The sequence below is a fragment of the Chlamydomonas reinhardtii genome, chromosome 11 (assembly GCF_000002595.2).
Source record: "Chlamydomonas reinhardtii strain CC-503 cw92 mt+ chromosome 11, whole genome shotgun sequence".
In the NCBI taxonomy this organism is placed as follows: Eukaryota; Viridiplantae; Chlorophyta; class Chlorophyceae; order Chlamydomonadales; family Chlamydomonadaceae; genus Chlamydomonas; species Chlamydomonas reinhardtii.
Window position 1 is genome coordinate 3135612 of NC_057014.1, and position 15887 is coordinate 3151498.

The window sequence follows — 15887 nt, forward strand, 5'->3', positions numbered from 1 at the left end:
GCACCGGTCGCAGTTACAGGGTCGTGTTCAAGGACTAGGAAGGCGTCAGGCCAGCGCAACTAGGGGCGGGCCCAAGCCATTGACTCATTGGGGAATAGGCTTCTCCCCCGCCCAACGCCAGAGGGCCAGTGCTCGAGGCTTGCGCGGGTGCCGATGCATGTGCAGGATGTTCGAATGTGTTGTAATGGCCGTGCCCCGGCGATGACGTCCATGTCCCACACGGCAAGACCTTCAGCAGTTCAGCCCGCGAAGGGGAACAGTGTGCTGTGCCGTCACGCCATGTTGGTGCAATGTCTGCGGCCGGAGGTTCGAAACTCCTTCATCTCCCGGACATAGCCGGGGTCGGTCGGTACAGGCACCGCCCTCCCTGTGTCCAGCCACGTCCCAACGTCAAGCATCAAGCACAGCAGGCAACAAACCAAACAGTGATGAGTCCCACCGTGCTACGCTCTGCCCGCCAGCAAACACCGCAAACCAGACACCGGCAAGTTCCAACCTGCGCGCTGGCGCCGCTTCTCGGGCGGCGCTGCGCTCTCCTCCACGTGGCCTTGCTTGCTCCCTGTTTTACACACGCACGCCGCCACCGCTGGGCCTAGGCCCTGCGCCGCCGCCGCAGTCGCCGGGGCCATCGCCGCCGCCAGGCCGCCGCCACCATCGCCGCGCCTCTGCGACTCGTGTCCTGACACGCGTTGTGGGATTCATGGGCCGGGATTCTAGCCGTCACACTCGGGACTATGCTTCTCACCACCCTCTGCTCTTGCTTGTACTAGGAATTCTGGAATTCAACGCCGCCACCACGGCGCAGGGCCGCAGGCCGCACTCTACCAAGCAGCATCAGCGCAGTATCGTCCGCCATCTATTTTTCTACAAAAGGATAGTTCGCGCCAGTACGACACTTTTTGCAGATTCAGCACGCACGGACAGGACTGGGTTCCTCGGGGGCTTCGCTCCCCCCCCCTTGAATCGCCACCACCACCTTCGAGAGCCCCCGCAGCCACTGCTCCTGGGCCCCCTCCTTGCCCTCCTGGGCAGTAGCGTCCGAGAGGCAGGCGAGCCCCCTGAGCGAAGCAATCCTTACCTGAACCCCAGGGTTGGAACAACCACGTCCAATCCCTGTCCGCGCGTGCTGCGTTGACACCTGACTCCAAAATAGCGCAACTCCAAATTAGCGCTACCCTCGAGGACCTGCAAGTAGCCCTTATGGTTGCCAACCACGGACCCCGAGCAACACCCCACCATAACACGGCCATCACGTCGCGACAGCCCGTCCGCAGCCTCGTCTCCGCTGCACTGCGCCGAACCAGCGCACAACACAGTATGGTGACCTCTGCCTCAACAGCTTTTCCTGTGTGTAGTGCGCACGACGTAGCGTGCAGTCCTGTCTTGTAAACACCAGAGGCCCGGGCTTGGGGCGGGGGCCTTATAAATTTATGATGCCAAACACTTGACAGCGGATTCTACCATCGTCCCCCCCCCACTTCAGTTGATGGCGGCGCGCGACAGCAGGTCAGAAAGGCCAAAGTCGTTGCCAGCGTCCTCCTCTTCCTCCTCCTCCTCCTCGTCGTCCTCCTCCATGTTGTCATCCAAGGGGCCCAGCGCCGCCGCCTTGCCCGCCGCCGCCATGACAGACCGCAGCTCATCCAGGCCTTGGGATGAGAGGCAGCGGGGAAGAGCGCGTTTGTGTGGGTGACATAGAGCACAAGGAAAGAAAGGGTGTGCGTGTGTGTATGTGTGTGTTTGTGCGCAGGCCACGGAAGGCTGGGCGTGCGGGCACGTGGGCAGCGGGCGGATCAGTGTCACAGCAGGGGTGTGTCGTCAATATCAACGCGAGCGCCTCGTGTTGCGCGGCTGCGAGCGCCTGGTGCAACATGCGTGTTGCGGATCTCGTACCACGTGACCGGTGACCCTGACATGCGCCTCGACGTGCCCCTTAATCCCCATGCACCTTCAGCCCCTGCCACTCACCCGCCTCGCTGATCTCGTTCTCGTCCAGCGCCAGCAGCTGCAGCGAGGCCTTGCCCGCCACCGCCTTGGCAGCGGCCACCGCACCCACACGCCGGATCTGGTGGGGGCGTGACAGGGGGGCGGCGGGCAGCGGGGAGTTGGAAGTCTATGCTTTGTGCTGGGTCGGCCGCATGTGGAGTGCTGCAACATTTGCGTGCCGTCCGTGGGCGTGTTTGGCCCTCAGAGCCGCGTTGCGCACGCAGCTCCCACGCACAGCGGCGCGATGCCTTGCAATGGACCTACGCCACTGCCGCGTGGCCGCACACGCGCCTCAAGGCGCCAGCGCGCACGCACTTGCACACGCACCTGCACATGCGCACACAGCCCCCCACGCCCACACGCCCGGGTACGGCCCACGCACGCCCTCACCTGGTTGCCGACCAGGTCAACGCTCTGCGGCGCCGCCAGCGCCACCAGCGCGCGCGCCAGCGTGACGGCCCCGCGGTCGCCCAGCTCGTTCTCGCGCAGGTTGACGGAGCGCAGCGAGCGGGCGTGCGCCGCCACCAGCGCCGCCACAGCCTGCTCGCATGTTTGTCGGACACAGCAGATAACGGGTTCAGGGTCTCCGGGCTACCGTGCCGGTACCGGAAATGACCTTTCGTACCGCACACCGTTTCCCTGTAACTCCAGCCCCGAAGATTGTGGTCTCTCGCAGGTGCCGCGAACACCCCAGCCCGCGAACATCCCAGCCCATTCTACCCAGGCCCATCACCCAAGCCCACAACCCCAGCCGCTATCCCCGCCCACAACTCCAGTCCACTACCATGCTGAAGCCCATCCAAGCCCCCCAGCCCACCTGCTGCTCACGCTTTACTACTTCCCTGAGCCCTTTCTAAGCCCCCTGCCCCACCTGTCTGCGAGTCTCCGTGCTCCCAGCCCACCCCCGGACCCCAGCCCACTGCCCCCAGCCCACTGCCCTCAGCCCCCAGCCCCCAGCCCACTGCCCTCAGCCCCCAGCCCCCAGCCCTCAGCCCACTGCCCTCAGCCCACCTTGGCCGCCGTGGGGTCCACCTCGTTCAGCGCCAGGCCCAGCTCCTCCAGCTGCTGCCGGGGCTGGCCGGTGGCTGGCGGAGAGAAAGAGGCGGAGGCGGGGACAGGAGGAGGTGGAGACAGGAGGCGGGGACAGGAGACGGGGACAGGAGACGGGGACAGGAGACGGGGACAGGAGACGGGAAGAGGGTGATGAGGTGAGGTGCGGCAGGAGGGCGTGGAGGCTTGCAGGTTGCGGGCGGGAGAACACATGCAGCGCCGGGAGTGCGGCGCTTATTGACTCCCAACATCCCTCACAACCCTTACGTCAATCCGGCAGCCGCCCTGACTACCATCAAAAGCAAGCCCCAGCGCCGCCGCAACGCAAGCCCCAGGCAGCGGCACGCACCCTCCGCCGCCGCGTAGCTCTGCAGCAGGCCGCCGCACAGGGCCGCCACGCCGTCGGGGCCCAGGCCCGTGTCGTTCAGGTTGAGCACCCGCAGCGCCGGCTGCCGCGCAAGCGCCGCCGCCAGCGCCGGGGCCGCCTCCGCCGTCAGCGGGTTGTCGGAGAAGTCCAGGCGCACCAGGCAACTGCCTGCGGGTGGGGTGTGTGGAGGCGGCAGCGAAACGATGACAAGTGGGGTCGAGGGAGGCGGCAAAGGAGTTGTGCGCGATGTTGTTGCTCTGGTGCCCTTCACGCAGAGTGACTGAGAGAGAGAGAGAGGGAATGCGTGCGCTGCTTAAGCAAACGACGCGACAAGGCATCTCAATATGCCATGCGCCACACCGGCACAAACAGCACGCACCTGACATGAGCCCCTGCGCCAGTGCAATGCCGCCCGCGGGGCCAACGCGGCTGGACGCGAAGCGGATGTCCTGCGCACAGTTTGGTGGCGGGCGGGCGGGTTGGGGGCAGGCAGGCAGGTGAGTTGGCGGGCGGGCGGCCAGGCGCACGAGAAGCGCAGGACGGTACACCGAGTGAACCGGAACGCTCAGGTAGGAGAGGCGTGGTAATGCAACGTGCGCAATGTGGAGAGCCATACACCCGGGCGCACAGCTGCGACTCAGACACACGGGCTGCACAGCTGCGACCCAGACACAGCGAGCGCAGTGGCAGTCGCGACAGCCGCACAGGCGACGGCCCCCACGCACCTCCATGCGCGGTGCGCGCGCCAGCAGTCCGGCGATGTGGGCGGCGCCCTCGTCGCCGCTCATGTTGTTGAACAGCTGGGGGGGGCGTTGGCGTTCATGCGGAGAGCGGAGGGAGTAATTAACAATTTGAAGGGCAGGGACAACGGGAGGGGCATGGGGGAGGAAAGGGTGAGTGGGAGGCCGCATAAAACCAGAAACCCCTTACGCACTTGTCTGAAATTGGGAAATCCACCACGTCACCACCTTAGTCCTATAGTCCGGGTTGCAGTCCCGACTCCCATACTACACGCACACGGCCCCCAGCCTCGCCTCCTGGGTACCGTACGTGAACCCCCCTGTCCCTGCCATCACGTCCTTCCCCTGCCTCTGCCCCTGTCCCTGCCCTCACGCCCTTCCCCTTCCCCTGCCCCTTCCCCTGCCCCTGCCTCTGCCCCTGCCCCCACGCCCTGCCCCTGCCCCCCACGCGCTGCCCCTGCCCCTGCCTCTGCCCCGCACGCCTGCACGGTACACGTGTGCCCACACACACACACACACACACACACACACACACACACATGCGCGCGCGCACCTGCAGCCGGCGCAGGCTGGAGGGGTCTGCCAGCAGCTCGGCGGTGGCGCGGCAGGCGTGCACGGACAGGCCCACGTTCTGGAGCGACAGAGACTCCAGCGGCGCCTGGGCGTGGGTGAGGCGGAGGCGGAGGGGGGGAGGCGGAGGGGGTCATGAGGTGGAGGGGGCGAGGCGGAGGGGGGAGGCGGAGGGGGGGAGGCGGAGGGGGGGGCGGAGGGGGGAGGCGGAGGGGGTGAGCCGGCGGACAGCGCTAGCAGGCAGCAGGATGACGGGCGTTGTCGTATGAAGACTTGCGACAGAAATTAGGGGGAGCATGTTGAACTGGAACGAAGGGCCAGGCATCTTGTTGTACCCCGCTCCCGCCCCTTGCCCAGTTCGTGAACAGCACCACTGCCGCCAGCTCCTTCGCAGAGTCCACACGTGCTGCGCCCTTTCCCGCGCCCAACCCACCAGACTCCACACATGCTTCGCCCCTTCCTGCACCCAACCCACCTTGCCCTTGAGCACTGCCTCGCACGCGCGCACGCCCTTCTCGCCCAGCGCGTTGTCAGACAGGTTGAGAGCCGTCAGCTGAGCAGGCACGACGAGGAGGGGGAGGTGGGAGGAGGAGGAGGAGGAGGAGCGTGGGAGAAGGGCGCAGATAGGCGGACCAGAGGGCAGGTTGCTCTCAGCACGTGCGCTTTCAGCTGCGCACCCAACGGCGACCCAATGCCTGTTTCCCAGAGCCACATTGTGCAGAGCCCGTCTTTCCCGCTTAACACCTGAGTCTTTAGTAAGGCCTACTGATCGCATACAAGCGCACCCATCCACCCCGCACGCTCTCGCGTAGCCCCTGTGTACCCACCACACTCCCCAGCCCCCGGGCCCTCACCTGCGGGGCGCCTGCCAGCGCGCCGCTCAGCACACGCAGCACCTCCAGAGCCTCGTCCTCCTGCGGACACGGGTGCGGGCGGGGCGCGGCAGCAGCATGCCGGGTGATGGGTGTCTGCAGGTCCCGCGACAGGCGACAGGCTGCCCCTCACCACACGTTGCTACGGCCTGGGCTCTCTTCCGCCCCCAGGCTGATCAGCTCTGCACCCTCCCCTACACCTGCCTCAGCACACTGCCTCAGCACACCACGGCATTCCACGCACAGCGCAACGCCTGCGGTGATGCCTCTGCCAACCTGCCGCAAGCCCCGGCCCCCAGTTCCCTGAGCCCCCAGCCAAGATCGCCAAGAAGAACAAGAGTATATCCCGCTCCTACGCGTTCTATGGGTTCTGGGTTGGCAATGTTTGTTTTGGGATTGGAGTGAACTAACCCCAGCCACACCCACCGGGCGGCCGGCGATGACGTCACTGATGTCCGCATCCCGCAGCACACCCGAGACCGCGGCGATGGCGCGAGCGGCCACGGCGGCGGCGTCGCGGCCAAAGGACTTGGTGCTGAAGCGAATCTGGCAGAGAGAGCAGGCCAGGCACATGGATGGAAGGGGTTGTGTTTGTCCAAGCCCAAGCAAGTAGTTTCCCAGGGTGCGTGTAGGCAACCCGTCCGTCGCCGCCCCATACCGCCCCCACAAGGGAACCCAACCCCTCCCCGCCCCTCACATGCCCCGTCCCTCACCTCACCATCTTGGTCTAGGTGGGATGGGACTACACTAAAACCCCTGGTTCCTTTCTGGGACTGGTGGGAACAATCCACACCCCTCCCCGCCCTCTACACCCCTTACTGGACGTCGGCACTCCAGACTTGCAACTTAGTCACTCCGTTCTCCACATGAACGGCTAAACCCCTCCCTATTACACGCACACACACACGCACACGCGCACACACCGTGCTGACGCCGCTGCCAGGCGCCAGCAGCGCTGCCAGCAGCTGCTCGGTGGCGTCCGCGGTCAGGAAGTCGCGGCTTCCGGTCAGGTCCACGTGCTGCGTGGGGTGGGGGCAGGATTGGATTTAGTGGGAGAAGGTGGGAGAGGGGAGATACGGTATGAAGGGGGTAGCAAGGTGGGAGCAACGCGGGAGCACAAACACGGGAGCCGAACATGGTGTAGATATGGTGCGACACGAAAACTCGTGTGTAAGTGGCAGCCTGCGCCGCATTGCGAGCCGCCCCGTCCGGGCGTGCACCGGGCCGCTTACCGTCACTGTGCCGGCCGCGGCGATGGCGGCGCCGGGCATGGCCACGCCCTCCACCTTGCCACCGTCCTTCACTGTCTGAATCACCAGCTCGCCCAGCTTACTGCGCAGGCAGGCAGGCCAAAACCACAGGAGCTTCGGGTTCAAGTTGAAGCGCCCCGTGCGATTAGGTACGCGGGGTCATTCCTTGCGCCGTGTGCCGTCAGCCGCAGGGACTTTCCCGGACCCTCCGCCCCAGGAGCCGCCGCACAGGGCAGCCAGGAGCACACAGCTGCACGCCTGTCAAGTAGGCTGCACGGACATATAGTTCCCCGAACCATTCTCCAACTGCGCAAGCTCCGAACCCACTCCAGACAAGTCGCCCAGGGCCACTGCACGCACCGCGCATAGCCGCTGGTGGTCTCCGCGAGGGGGCGGTTCCCGGTGGTGGTGCGCGCCGCGACCTCGGCGGCGGTGTACGCCTTCTTCTCGATAGCAGCAGCCGCGACCGCCGCGACCTGCGCAACATCACAAATGCGCCGTCGTGGCTAGACACGTTCTTGCCATGTGCGGCGGGGGTGGCGCTTGTCCCGGCCCTCCTAGATGGCGTGACTTCAATGACTACAACCTATGTCTATTAATACAGGCATCGACGAGCTGCGACGATTAGTCCCCGTTCTTTGATCTGCGGGAATTTGAACAATTTGCGTACCTCAGCGCTCAGCTCCAGGCCCTGGACGTGCGCGAGCGCACATATGTTGCTGACCAAGCGCTGGACCACATCCTCGCGTTGGGCAGGCGTGAGCGACCATGCGGTCATTTGTCACTTTAGATTCTACTTTAGTGTCTTCTCAGTGGCTCACAAACAGTATAACGCTTCGGGGTAGTAAATCTATGCGGAGGGCAAAGTATTGCGCTCGAACCTGGCAGGAGCTGGTGGCACACACACTGGCTGGCGCCATCCCGGGACCCCTGCAGCGGCCACGGCAGGCCAAGGCGAAAATGCACGGCATCCCTTGGCTTGTCTGTGGTCTTGCATATATAGCTCCACAGCTGAGCTCCTGTCAGGCTTCATATCCCGAAAGGCGCATGACCCAAGAGGGCACCCACGTGGTGCTTCTGGCTCGACTTGCTGGGCACGCACCAACGTGTCACTCTGCCATCAGGCCTAGAGGACGGGAAGGCTGGTTACACGAGGTATCCAAAGGTTCATTTAGCGCGTAGATGTCTGGGACTCATTCGGTCGCCACCCTGGCGACACAACCAGCCTGCTTAAGGACGGCCCGACTGCGTTACGATATGTATTGCACGCACGCTTGCCCAAGCAGGCCGTGGGCAAGGCAAAGTGCGGATTCCCAAGCCCAGTATGAAGGTAGCTACGGTAATGAGTCAAGGTGCATGAGTAAGGCCGCGACAGGGCTGCTGTACGGCGTCGTGCCTGGTGCTGGTGCGTTACTGGTGCTTGCTGGTGTGCGCTAGCTGGAAGCTTGGTAACCGGGCCATGCATGCACTCAGCCCTAGGCTGGCTGTCAGTGGGCATGCGTACGGGTGGGAGCAGTTCATGTGGCCGGGCACGGTCCAAGGTCCCTCATCGGACGGTCCCTTGACGTGCTAATGTCACAGTCGTGTACTTACGCTCCAGGTGCCACCTACGCCAGGGGAGGCGCCTGCCCTGACCCACGCACCCCGCAATTCGGCACGTCCGTCGCCGCGTGACCCGCCGCTGCGCCAGGCGGCCAGGTGGTTCACTTGGTGGCGGTGTGACGGTGCCAGTGGCGCCCACGCACTTGCAATGGCGCGCTCAGAGGAGCGTCACACTTACTGAGCGCCACACCTGAGCGGGCAAGTACGGTACCGTACTGGCGCTAAAGCAGTAGGCCGCCGCATCTATGGTATTTAGGGATTGAACCCCCCCCCTGCACACACACGTTTTCCTTGTGCTCTTTAACACACACACACGCACACACAATCATGGCAGGCGGGCAGGTAACATGTCAAGGGGAGGCCGTTGCGGGGCAGGAATATGCCATGCGCGTGTGCACCTGCCGCCGCCTCCCGTCACTTCTGTGCTCTCGCCCCTCCTCAGCGCTGCTTTAGGGAGGTCTAAGGCAGGGCGTCCGTACCACTCGTGAGTGTCCGCCGGTTCGTGAGCTGCGTCAGCAGGTCCGTCGTGCAGCCATTGCAATGTCCCTGCTCCTTGTGCCTCCGAGCTTTGCACTTCACTGCACCTTTGGCCTGAATCCACGGAATCCGAAGAGAGGGGGATGCGGTTGGTGTGTCCACCAGGAGTTCAGCCGCGGGCCCGGTGACGCCATTACAACAGTGCGGACTGACTCCACGCTCCTCGTAACCCTACAGTACATTAATTTCGTACGGTATGCAGCCCCCAACCTGCGGTCTGCCACAAGTTCTGCCGTCCTGAGCTTGGCTGGCTGCCCTTGCGTGTCCACTTCTCACAACACGACCCGCTCACTCACCCCGTTGTCATCATCAAAGCAGCCCTCAAACCGCAGCCGCCTGGCAGCCCCCACACGCGGCCGGCACCCCGTAAGAGCGGCGCCTTGCGCTCGCTGTTCCCTTGTCACGCCGTGCCGGCATGCATCCTGCCGCACCCCTGCCTGCGCGCCAATGCCTGGCCAGTGCCCATCATCACCATCATCACCGCCACCACCGCCTGTCCACCATCACCACCAGTGCCGCCAGCAGTTGAGGGGAGGGGGGCGCCCTCCTCACCGCCCTGCCATGTACACACCCTCGGCCTCAGCCCATGCCACATATGTACACCCAGCGCCGCGCCACACACCGCACGCGCTCGCCCAGTCATCAATTCAGTCGCTCGCCTGCCCTTCACATACCAAACTAGAATCCATGCTCGATCCCGCCAGTGTTCAATGCCGTACAGTGCCGTAATCCAGCTGCTCTCCATCCGCAGGCAGCTCACGCCCACGGGTGCCCTTTCCTGCTGCGACAGCTCTCGCTCCTGCTGTGCTGCTGTCCGCCGTACGCCGTTCGCCGCAACCTGACCCACCGCCTCACCCCCCGAGGCGACCGCCACCACCCGCTCGCATGTGTGTGTGTGTGGGAGGCCGGGCCACTCCTCCACACAGCTCCGGACCTCCTCCCGCCTCCACACCACACCACGCCCCCCCTCTCCACATTTCCTCCATTCCCACACCACGCCGCATCTCCGTCCCCAGCTCCGCCTCCCTCTCCCTCCCTCCCTCCGCCCCTCCCCAGCTCCTCCTCCCTCTCTCCCTCTCTCCCTCTCTCCCTTCCTCCCTCCGCCCACAATCTCCGCCTGCCTGCCCGCCTCCCTATCATCTACCCGAACAGGAAGCGCAGGTCGTCCTCCGTCAGCCGCCCCAGCGCCTCCACGTCCCGGCCCACCGTGCCCTCAAACACCAGCTGCTTCTTCTCCTGAGGGGGCGAGGCCGAGGCGGGGCGGAAGAGGCGCGTGCAGGGTGCGGAGTACAGTGTGGGATGTAGAGGGTGTGTATGTGTGCGTGCGCGGCTGAGTTTGTGAAACACGGCGGGCTCGGGGCTGTTGCGGCCTCTTTGCCACGGCGCCGTGTTGATGATCTGCTGCTGCCCTCCGTGCATCTATCTGCAACTGCCGCTGGCCCTTCTGGACCCCACACGCCGGCCCAGTACGGGTACCGGCGATTTCAGGTTGCATCCACGCACGCCCGCCCGCCCCCTGCCCAAACGCGAACATACGCACGAGCATCATATCCCCTTGTGCCCACACCCCTACACCCTACACACCGACACCCACACCCCACCCACCCTACACACAAACACACACACACACACACACACACACACACACACACACACACACACACACACGCGCGCGCGCGCACCTGCAGTTTGAGGATGCGCTCCTCGATGGTGCCGGCGATGATGAAGCGCACCACCGTGATGGGCTTGTACTGGCCCAGCCGGTGGATCCTGTTCCGAAGGGGGCGCGCGGGTTTGTAAAACTAAACCAAACCAAGCGAAACTAGCGGAGCACAGGGGGGGTTTGCATTTCCTTGATTAGCTAAGAAAATGGTAGACGGTAGGCAGTCTTGGGGGAACAGCAATTGTGTGTGTATGTGTGTGTGTGTGTGTGTGTGTGTAAAGATTGGTACAAAGAAGTGTAGCGAAGTAGACAGCAGGCGTAGGGTGGGGGAAGAGGAGTTTGGGTTGGTGTGCGATGGGACGGGGTTTCAGGACGGCGGCGGCGGTGGTGGCGGCCTCCCCACCTGTCCTGCGCCTGCTGCTCCACGGCCGGGTTCCACCAGGGGTCCATCAGCATCACGTGGCTGCCGGGGGGGGGAGGGAGGAGGGGTGTATGGGTGCGTGGGTGTTTGTGCGTGTGTGTGAGGGTTGTGTGAGATCCGCATGGACCAGCTGAAAGGCCCGTCCACCACTGAATGCATGCGGCCGCAGCTGCAGCGCCAGCGTATAACCGTAAGCAACTCACTTCACGCCGCGTGTCTCACACACACACACACACACACACACACACACACACACACACACACACACACACACACACACACACACACACACACACACAAGCGCGCGCGCGCACACACACACATAAGCACACACATACACACACACACACACTCAAGCACCCACCCCAATCATGAATGTAAACCCCGCCCTACACACGCGTGTACACACGCGCCCACCTGGCCGCGGTGAGGTTGAGCGCCACGCCTCCCGCCTTGAGGCTCATGAGGAACACGCGCACGCCGGGGTCGCGGCTGAAGGTGTCGATCATGCGCTCCCGCACGTCCATGGCCATGCTGCCCTCCAGCCGCACACAGCGCAGGCCCACCTGCGTGTGGGTAGGTGTGCGTGCGCGTGTGAATGAGGGTGAGGGTGAGGGTGTGTGTGTTAAAGAGCACAAGGAAACATTACGCGTAGGACAGTGTATGCGATGCAGGATGACGGCCGCGGATTACCTTCGGGGTGTGTGTGTGTGCGTGCGTGGTTAGGGTTCTTTCATCGCTATCGCTACCGGCCCCAACGCCCGGCCCCAAACGCCCAATCCCGAAATCCAAGCCATGTGCTGCAACCCGAACCCCACCATATCACCCCCACGCACCCTCCACCCTTGGTTCGGTTCATCTTGGGCTGGTATTTACAACCCCCTCTCCACCCGCCCTCCACCCCACCCCACCCCAACCCACCACCCCACCACCCGCACCCCCAGCCCCTCTCTCCCCCCCCCATACACACACGCGCCTGCTCCAGCCTGAAGTGGCAGAGGTCCAGCATGGATGTGAACTGGCTGAACACGATGGCCTTGGACGAGGCGTCGGCGGCGGCCATGCGCTCCAGCTCCTCCCGCAGCGCCTACACACACCGCAGGTGGGGGGGAGGGTAAATACCAGCCCAAACTGAGGCTGTGGGGATCTCGGGGTTACTCCAATCCCCTGGTCTCCCTAAACCTCGGTCACCCAATGCCCTCCACGGGCCCCCACACCCCCTGGCCACGCTCTCCTCCTCCCTCTATTGCATTTGGGGCTGGTATCTACGCCCCCTCCCCCCACAGCCAATGTCCCCCACGACACCCCCACGGGCCCCATACACCCTCCACGCCTCAGGACCCACACACCCCGACGCCCCCGCAGCACCCAGGGCCCCACACACCCAGACGCCGCCCCCACGGCCCCCCCCGCACACCTCAATCTTGGTGCTGGTCTGGAAGCGGCTGAGGTCGCCGATGCGTGTGAGGATAGACTGCTTGCGGGGCCGGTACCCCAGCACACCCAGGGCCGCGTCACGCACGTTGTAGCCGCCGCCGCCGCCGCCGCCAGGGCTGCGGGCGTAGTCGTCTTCGACGGCGCCGCCGCCAGTGTTGTTGGTGTTGGTGTTGGTGTTGGCGAGGCCGGGTATGGTCTGGCCGCGCGCGGTGAGATCCACCGTGAGGGCCTTGTTGCAGGTGGGGCACTTGGCCTGCAGGGGGTGGGTGGGGGCGGTGGGGGCGCTGGCTTATCAGTGGCGGGTGGCGGGTGAAGGTGAGGGGGAGCAGGAGGCTGGTTCGGGATGATGCGCGTTACAAAGAATGCCAGTGGGGGTGCAGGGTGGGTTCCCGTGTGCATGTGCAGGATGGGGTGCGCCCCACATGTGACATCGTTTCATGTGTGTTTCGCTCTCTCCCTCATACACACGCACATACACACACACAGGTGCAGTAAGCTCTCCAGGTGATCCGTTGCCTTCGCCCCACCCACCCACCCACCCACCACCCACAACCACCCACAACCACCCACCCACAACCACCCACCGCGCGCACGGCGCTGTCCACGTACGCCATGACGCAGGCGCGGCAGAAGGGGTGGCCGCACCCCGCCACCACACAGTCCTCCGGCTCCTCGTGGCACAGGCCGCACACAGGGGCTGAGGCAGGGCAGGCGAGTGACATTCATGGTTATTTAAGAAGTGAAGGTGTAGAGGCACGCGGCGGGAGATTGCAAGGTTAAAACATTGGGAACAGGGCAGAGGCACGCGGCAGGGGATTGCAGGGTGGTTTCCATGCATTGCGTCGTGTTACAATTTGTGAGGGCGGCTCCGCCGCCGGAGAGGGTACCTGCAAGCAGAGAACTGCGGTCTTCGTGCGGGGTTGGGAGGGCGAGCCTGAACCGCCGTGTAGCCACGCAAAGATAGAGCGTAGCCAGGGACGTACTGACAGAACGAAACTCGCAAAGTAGCGAGCGCGACACAGCGCTCTGCTACTTAACCGGGCCCACCGCCCATGCCGCGCATGGGCCCCAAACAACAAACACACACACGCCACGCCCCTTCGGGGCCCACAACTGTGCACACTCCGAGCGCAGGAAACCTTGGTTTCCGACAACTCGCTGCGCTCGAGCGGAAACCATCAGATACATTGGGAGCAGGGTACAAGCAAGGGGAGGGGAGGGCGGAGGAGGGAGCGGGCAGCGGAGGGAAAGGAGGGTAAAGGGAGGGGAGGGGAGAGGGCACGCGGTGGGTGGATTGAGAGGAGGGCAGGGAGGGGAGGAGGGTAAGCTGTGGGTGGGGGTTGGGTGGGTGCCATCAGGATGGTGGGATGGGTTGTTCTGTGCGCGGGGTGGTAGGTAGGTGCGATGTAAGCCCGCGGTTTGACTGGGCTGGCGGCAAGCGGGGCGGCTTCCGACACTGCCGAGGCGCCCAACATGCAAGCAAGCACCCTCGGCGGTGCTGTCACCGCCACCACCCACACCTCCACCTCCACCAGCCCCACCACCTTCACCACCACCAGGCCCACCACCAGCCCCACCACCTCCACCGCCGCAGCACACCTGCCGCACTGCCGTAAGCGCCCGTGTCCGGAGCCATGGCAACACCCGTGCCGCCGCCGCCACCACCGCCGCCGCCGCCGCCAGTGCCGCCAGTGCCGCCCGAGCTGCGGCGGCCCTGCGGGGTAGACTGAGGCGGCGGCGGCGGCAGGGCTGCGGCGGCGGCGGCGGCGCCTCCGCCTCCACCTCTGGCGTTGGCGCCACTGGTGGCTGAGGCGGAGTACACCACCTGTGTGTGCGCGTGTGTTAGGGAAGCACAAACGGGAAGGGCGACACGGAATGCGTGTGTGTATGTGTGTGCGTGACACTGTATGTGTGTAAGAGAGCACAACGGAACACGGGGGAGGTCATGGCGCGATGTGGTGTCGCGGTGCCTCGCCGCCATGCGCCCGTGCTGACACGACCACCGCCACCGCCACCGCCACCACTTCCATTCCATCTCCCATTCCATCTCCCTTTCCATCTCCCATTCCATCTCCCATTCCATCTCCATCTCCATCTCCTGCCCTTCCCTTCCCTGCCCTGCCCTGCCCCTCCCTGCCCTGCCCTGCCCTGCCCCCTCTCGAGATTCCTTGTTCGGCATGCTTAGAACCTCCCCCCAGTTTCTCCGTGCAGCGCGACTGTTTCCTTACGGGATTGGTTCAAAGCTTACCCCCTCCCCGCCCCCCGCGACCCCCACCACCCCACCCACCCACCAGGTAGGGGTGGTCCACGGCCTGGCGCAGGCGGATGAGCAGGTCGAAGATGTGCTGTTGGGGGAGGAGTGGGGTTGGGGGGGGGTTGCAAGGATGTTTGTAAAAGCTGCACTGAAGACTGCAGACGAAGTCGTCGGGGGGGAGGGGGTTTGCAAGGTTTTAACCTTGGGAACAGGATATCAGCGGGGAGTGGGGAATGGGGAGTAGGGTGGGAGCGAAGAGGAGCGGGGAACGGGTGAGGGAGAGAAGGAGGGGGTGCGTGTGTGTGTGTGTGTGTGTATGCGTATAAAGAGATTCTGCATCTATGTGAGGGCTTGTGCGGTCGGGTCAGCGAGGTGAGCAAGTCTCATCAACGGAAGCAACACCGGGGGTCAACAGCAGAGAGCTAACACGCCACATCCTTCTCCCGCCTCGCTCAACCCCTACCCCGCCCTGCCTGTCTGCACCCCACCTGCACCCCACCTGCACCCCACCTGCTTCCCCACCAAACCCCAACCCCCCAAACCCCCAGACCCGCCCCTCCCGCCCCCCCCCCCCCACACACCCTCCCGCCCCTCCCGCCCCTCCCGCCCCTCTCTCACCGCGTAGTTGTTGAGCAGCGTGCCGCTGTCCACGTAGGCACCGAACTGGGCCTGGCTCTGAGGAGGGGGGGGGAGGAGGAGGAGGCGGGCAAGAATGCGGGGGAAAAGAGGAGGGATTTGAGACCCAAAAGAGGGGCCGTCCGCGTGACTGGGAAACTTGTAACCTATTGTTAAGCACCCCCCTCGCCTACACGCACACGCACCGCATCCCCTCTCCCCCCTCCACGGAGCAAGGTCCTCTAAATGGCGGCTGGTACTCACAACCGCCACCCCAACCCCAATGTTCCCACTGTCCTAACCTTGCAACCCCCTCGTGGTTTTGGTTGAATTTGGGTATTTGCAAACCCCCCATTCAATCCCCACAACCCCCTCCCCCCCCACCCCACCCAGCCACCTGTGTGTACAGTGCGCTGTAGTAGTCCTGCTCCAGGGCGTCGAAGCGGTCGCGGCGCAGCAGCACCGTGCGCGGAGGCAGGGCCAGGTCGTCTGCGCACTTGGACTGGGGGGAGGAGGGGTAGGAGGG

The 15887-nt window shown here is 64.6% G+C and overlaps 2 protein-coding genes across 3 annotated transcripts in view; both read right to left on the minus strand.

Annotated features, from left to right (window-relative positions):
• Position 1: 1 nt before the first annotated feature.
• Positions 2-7674, minus strand: CHLRE_11g479250v5 (uncharacterized protein). Its single transcript, XM_043067694.1, has 15 exons — positions 7503-7674; positions 7193-7308; positions 6815-6914; positions 6506-6601; positions 6009-6128; positions 5565-5624; positions 5186-5263; positions 4694-4798; positions 4126-4200; positions 3780-3849; positions 3383-3568; positions 2995-3068; positions 2374-2523; positions 1966-2062; positions 2-1646 (listed from the first exon to the last, which is right to left on the minus strand). The coding sequence occupies exons 1-15, from the start codon at positions 7608-7610 to the stop codon at positions 1480-1482; spliced, it is 1602 nt and encodes a 533-aa protein (XP_042919699.1). The 5' UTR covers positions 7611-7674; the 3' UTR covers positions 2-1479.
• Positions 7675-9092: 1418 nt separating this feature from the next.
• The window catches only part of CHLRE_11g479300v5 (uncharacterized protein), a 14592-nt gene continuing 7797 nt past the window's right edge, over positions 9093-15887 (minus strand). For both annotated transcript variants that reach the window (XM_043067696.1, XM_043067695.1), the window contains exons 14-24: positions 15759-15863; positions 15365-15421; positions 14784-14837; positions 14092-14317; positions 13077-13189; positions 12473-12745; positions 12032-12142; positions 11473-11621; positions 11038-11097; positions 10654-10741; positions 9093-10207 (exon numbers count right to left, since the gene is read on the minus strand). In XM_043067696.1, coding sequence (XP_042919700.1) covers positions 10112-10207; positions 10654-10741; positions 11038-11097; positions 11473-11621; positions 12032-12142; positions 12473-12745; positions 13077-13189; positions 14092-14317; positions 14784-14837; positions 15365-15421; positions 15759-15863 — 1332 coding nt within the window. In that variant the 3' untranslated portion in view covers positions 9093-10111. The remainder of the gene's footprint in view (positions 10208-10653; positions 10742-11037; positions 11098-11472; positions 11622-12031; positions 12143-12472; positions 12746-13076; positions 13190-14091; positions 14318-14783; positions 14838-15364; positions 15422-15758; positions 15864-15887) is intronic.

Coding starts and splice junctions, on each gene's coding strand:
- CHLRE_11g479250v5 (XM_043067694.1), bottom strand. CDS start 7,610: ATGACCGCATGGTCGCTCACGCCTGCCCAACGCGAGGATGTGGTCCAG. Junction 7,309..7,502: donor GCCTGGAGCTGAGCGCTGAG/GTACGCAAATTG, acceptor GATGTTGCGCAG/GTCGCGGCGGTCGCGGCTGC. Junction 4,201..4,693: donor CCAGCCTGCGCCGGCTGCAG/GTGCGCGCGCGC, acceptor CGCCCCCCCCAG/CTGTTCAACAACATGAGCGG.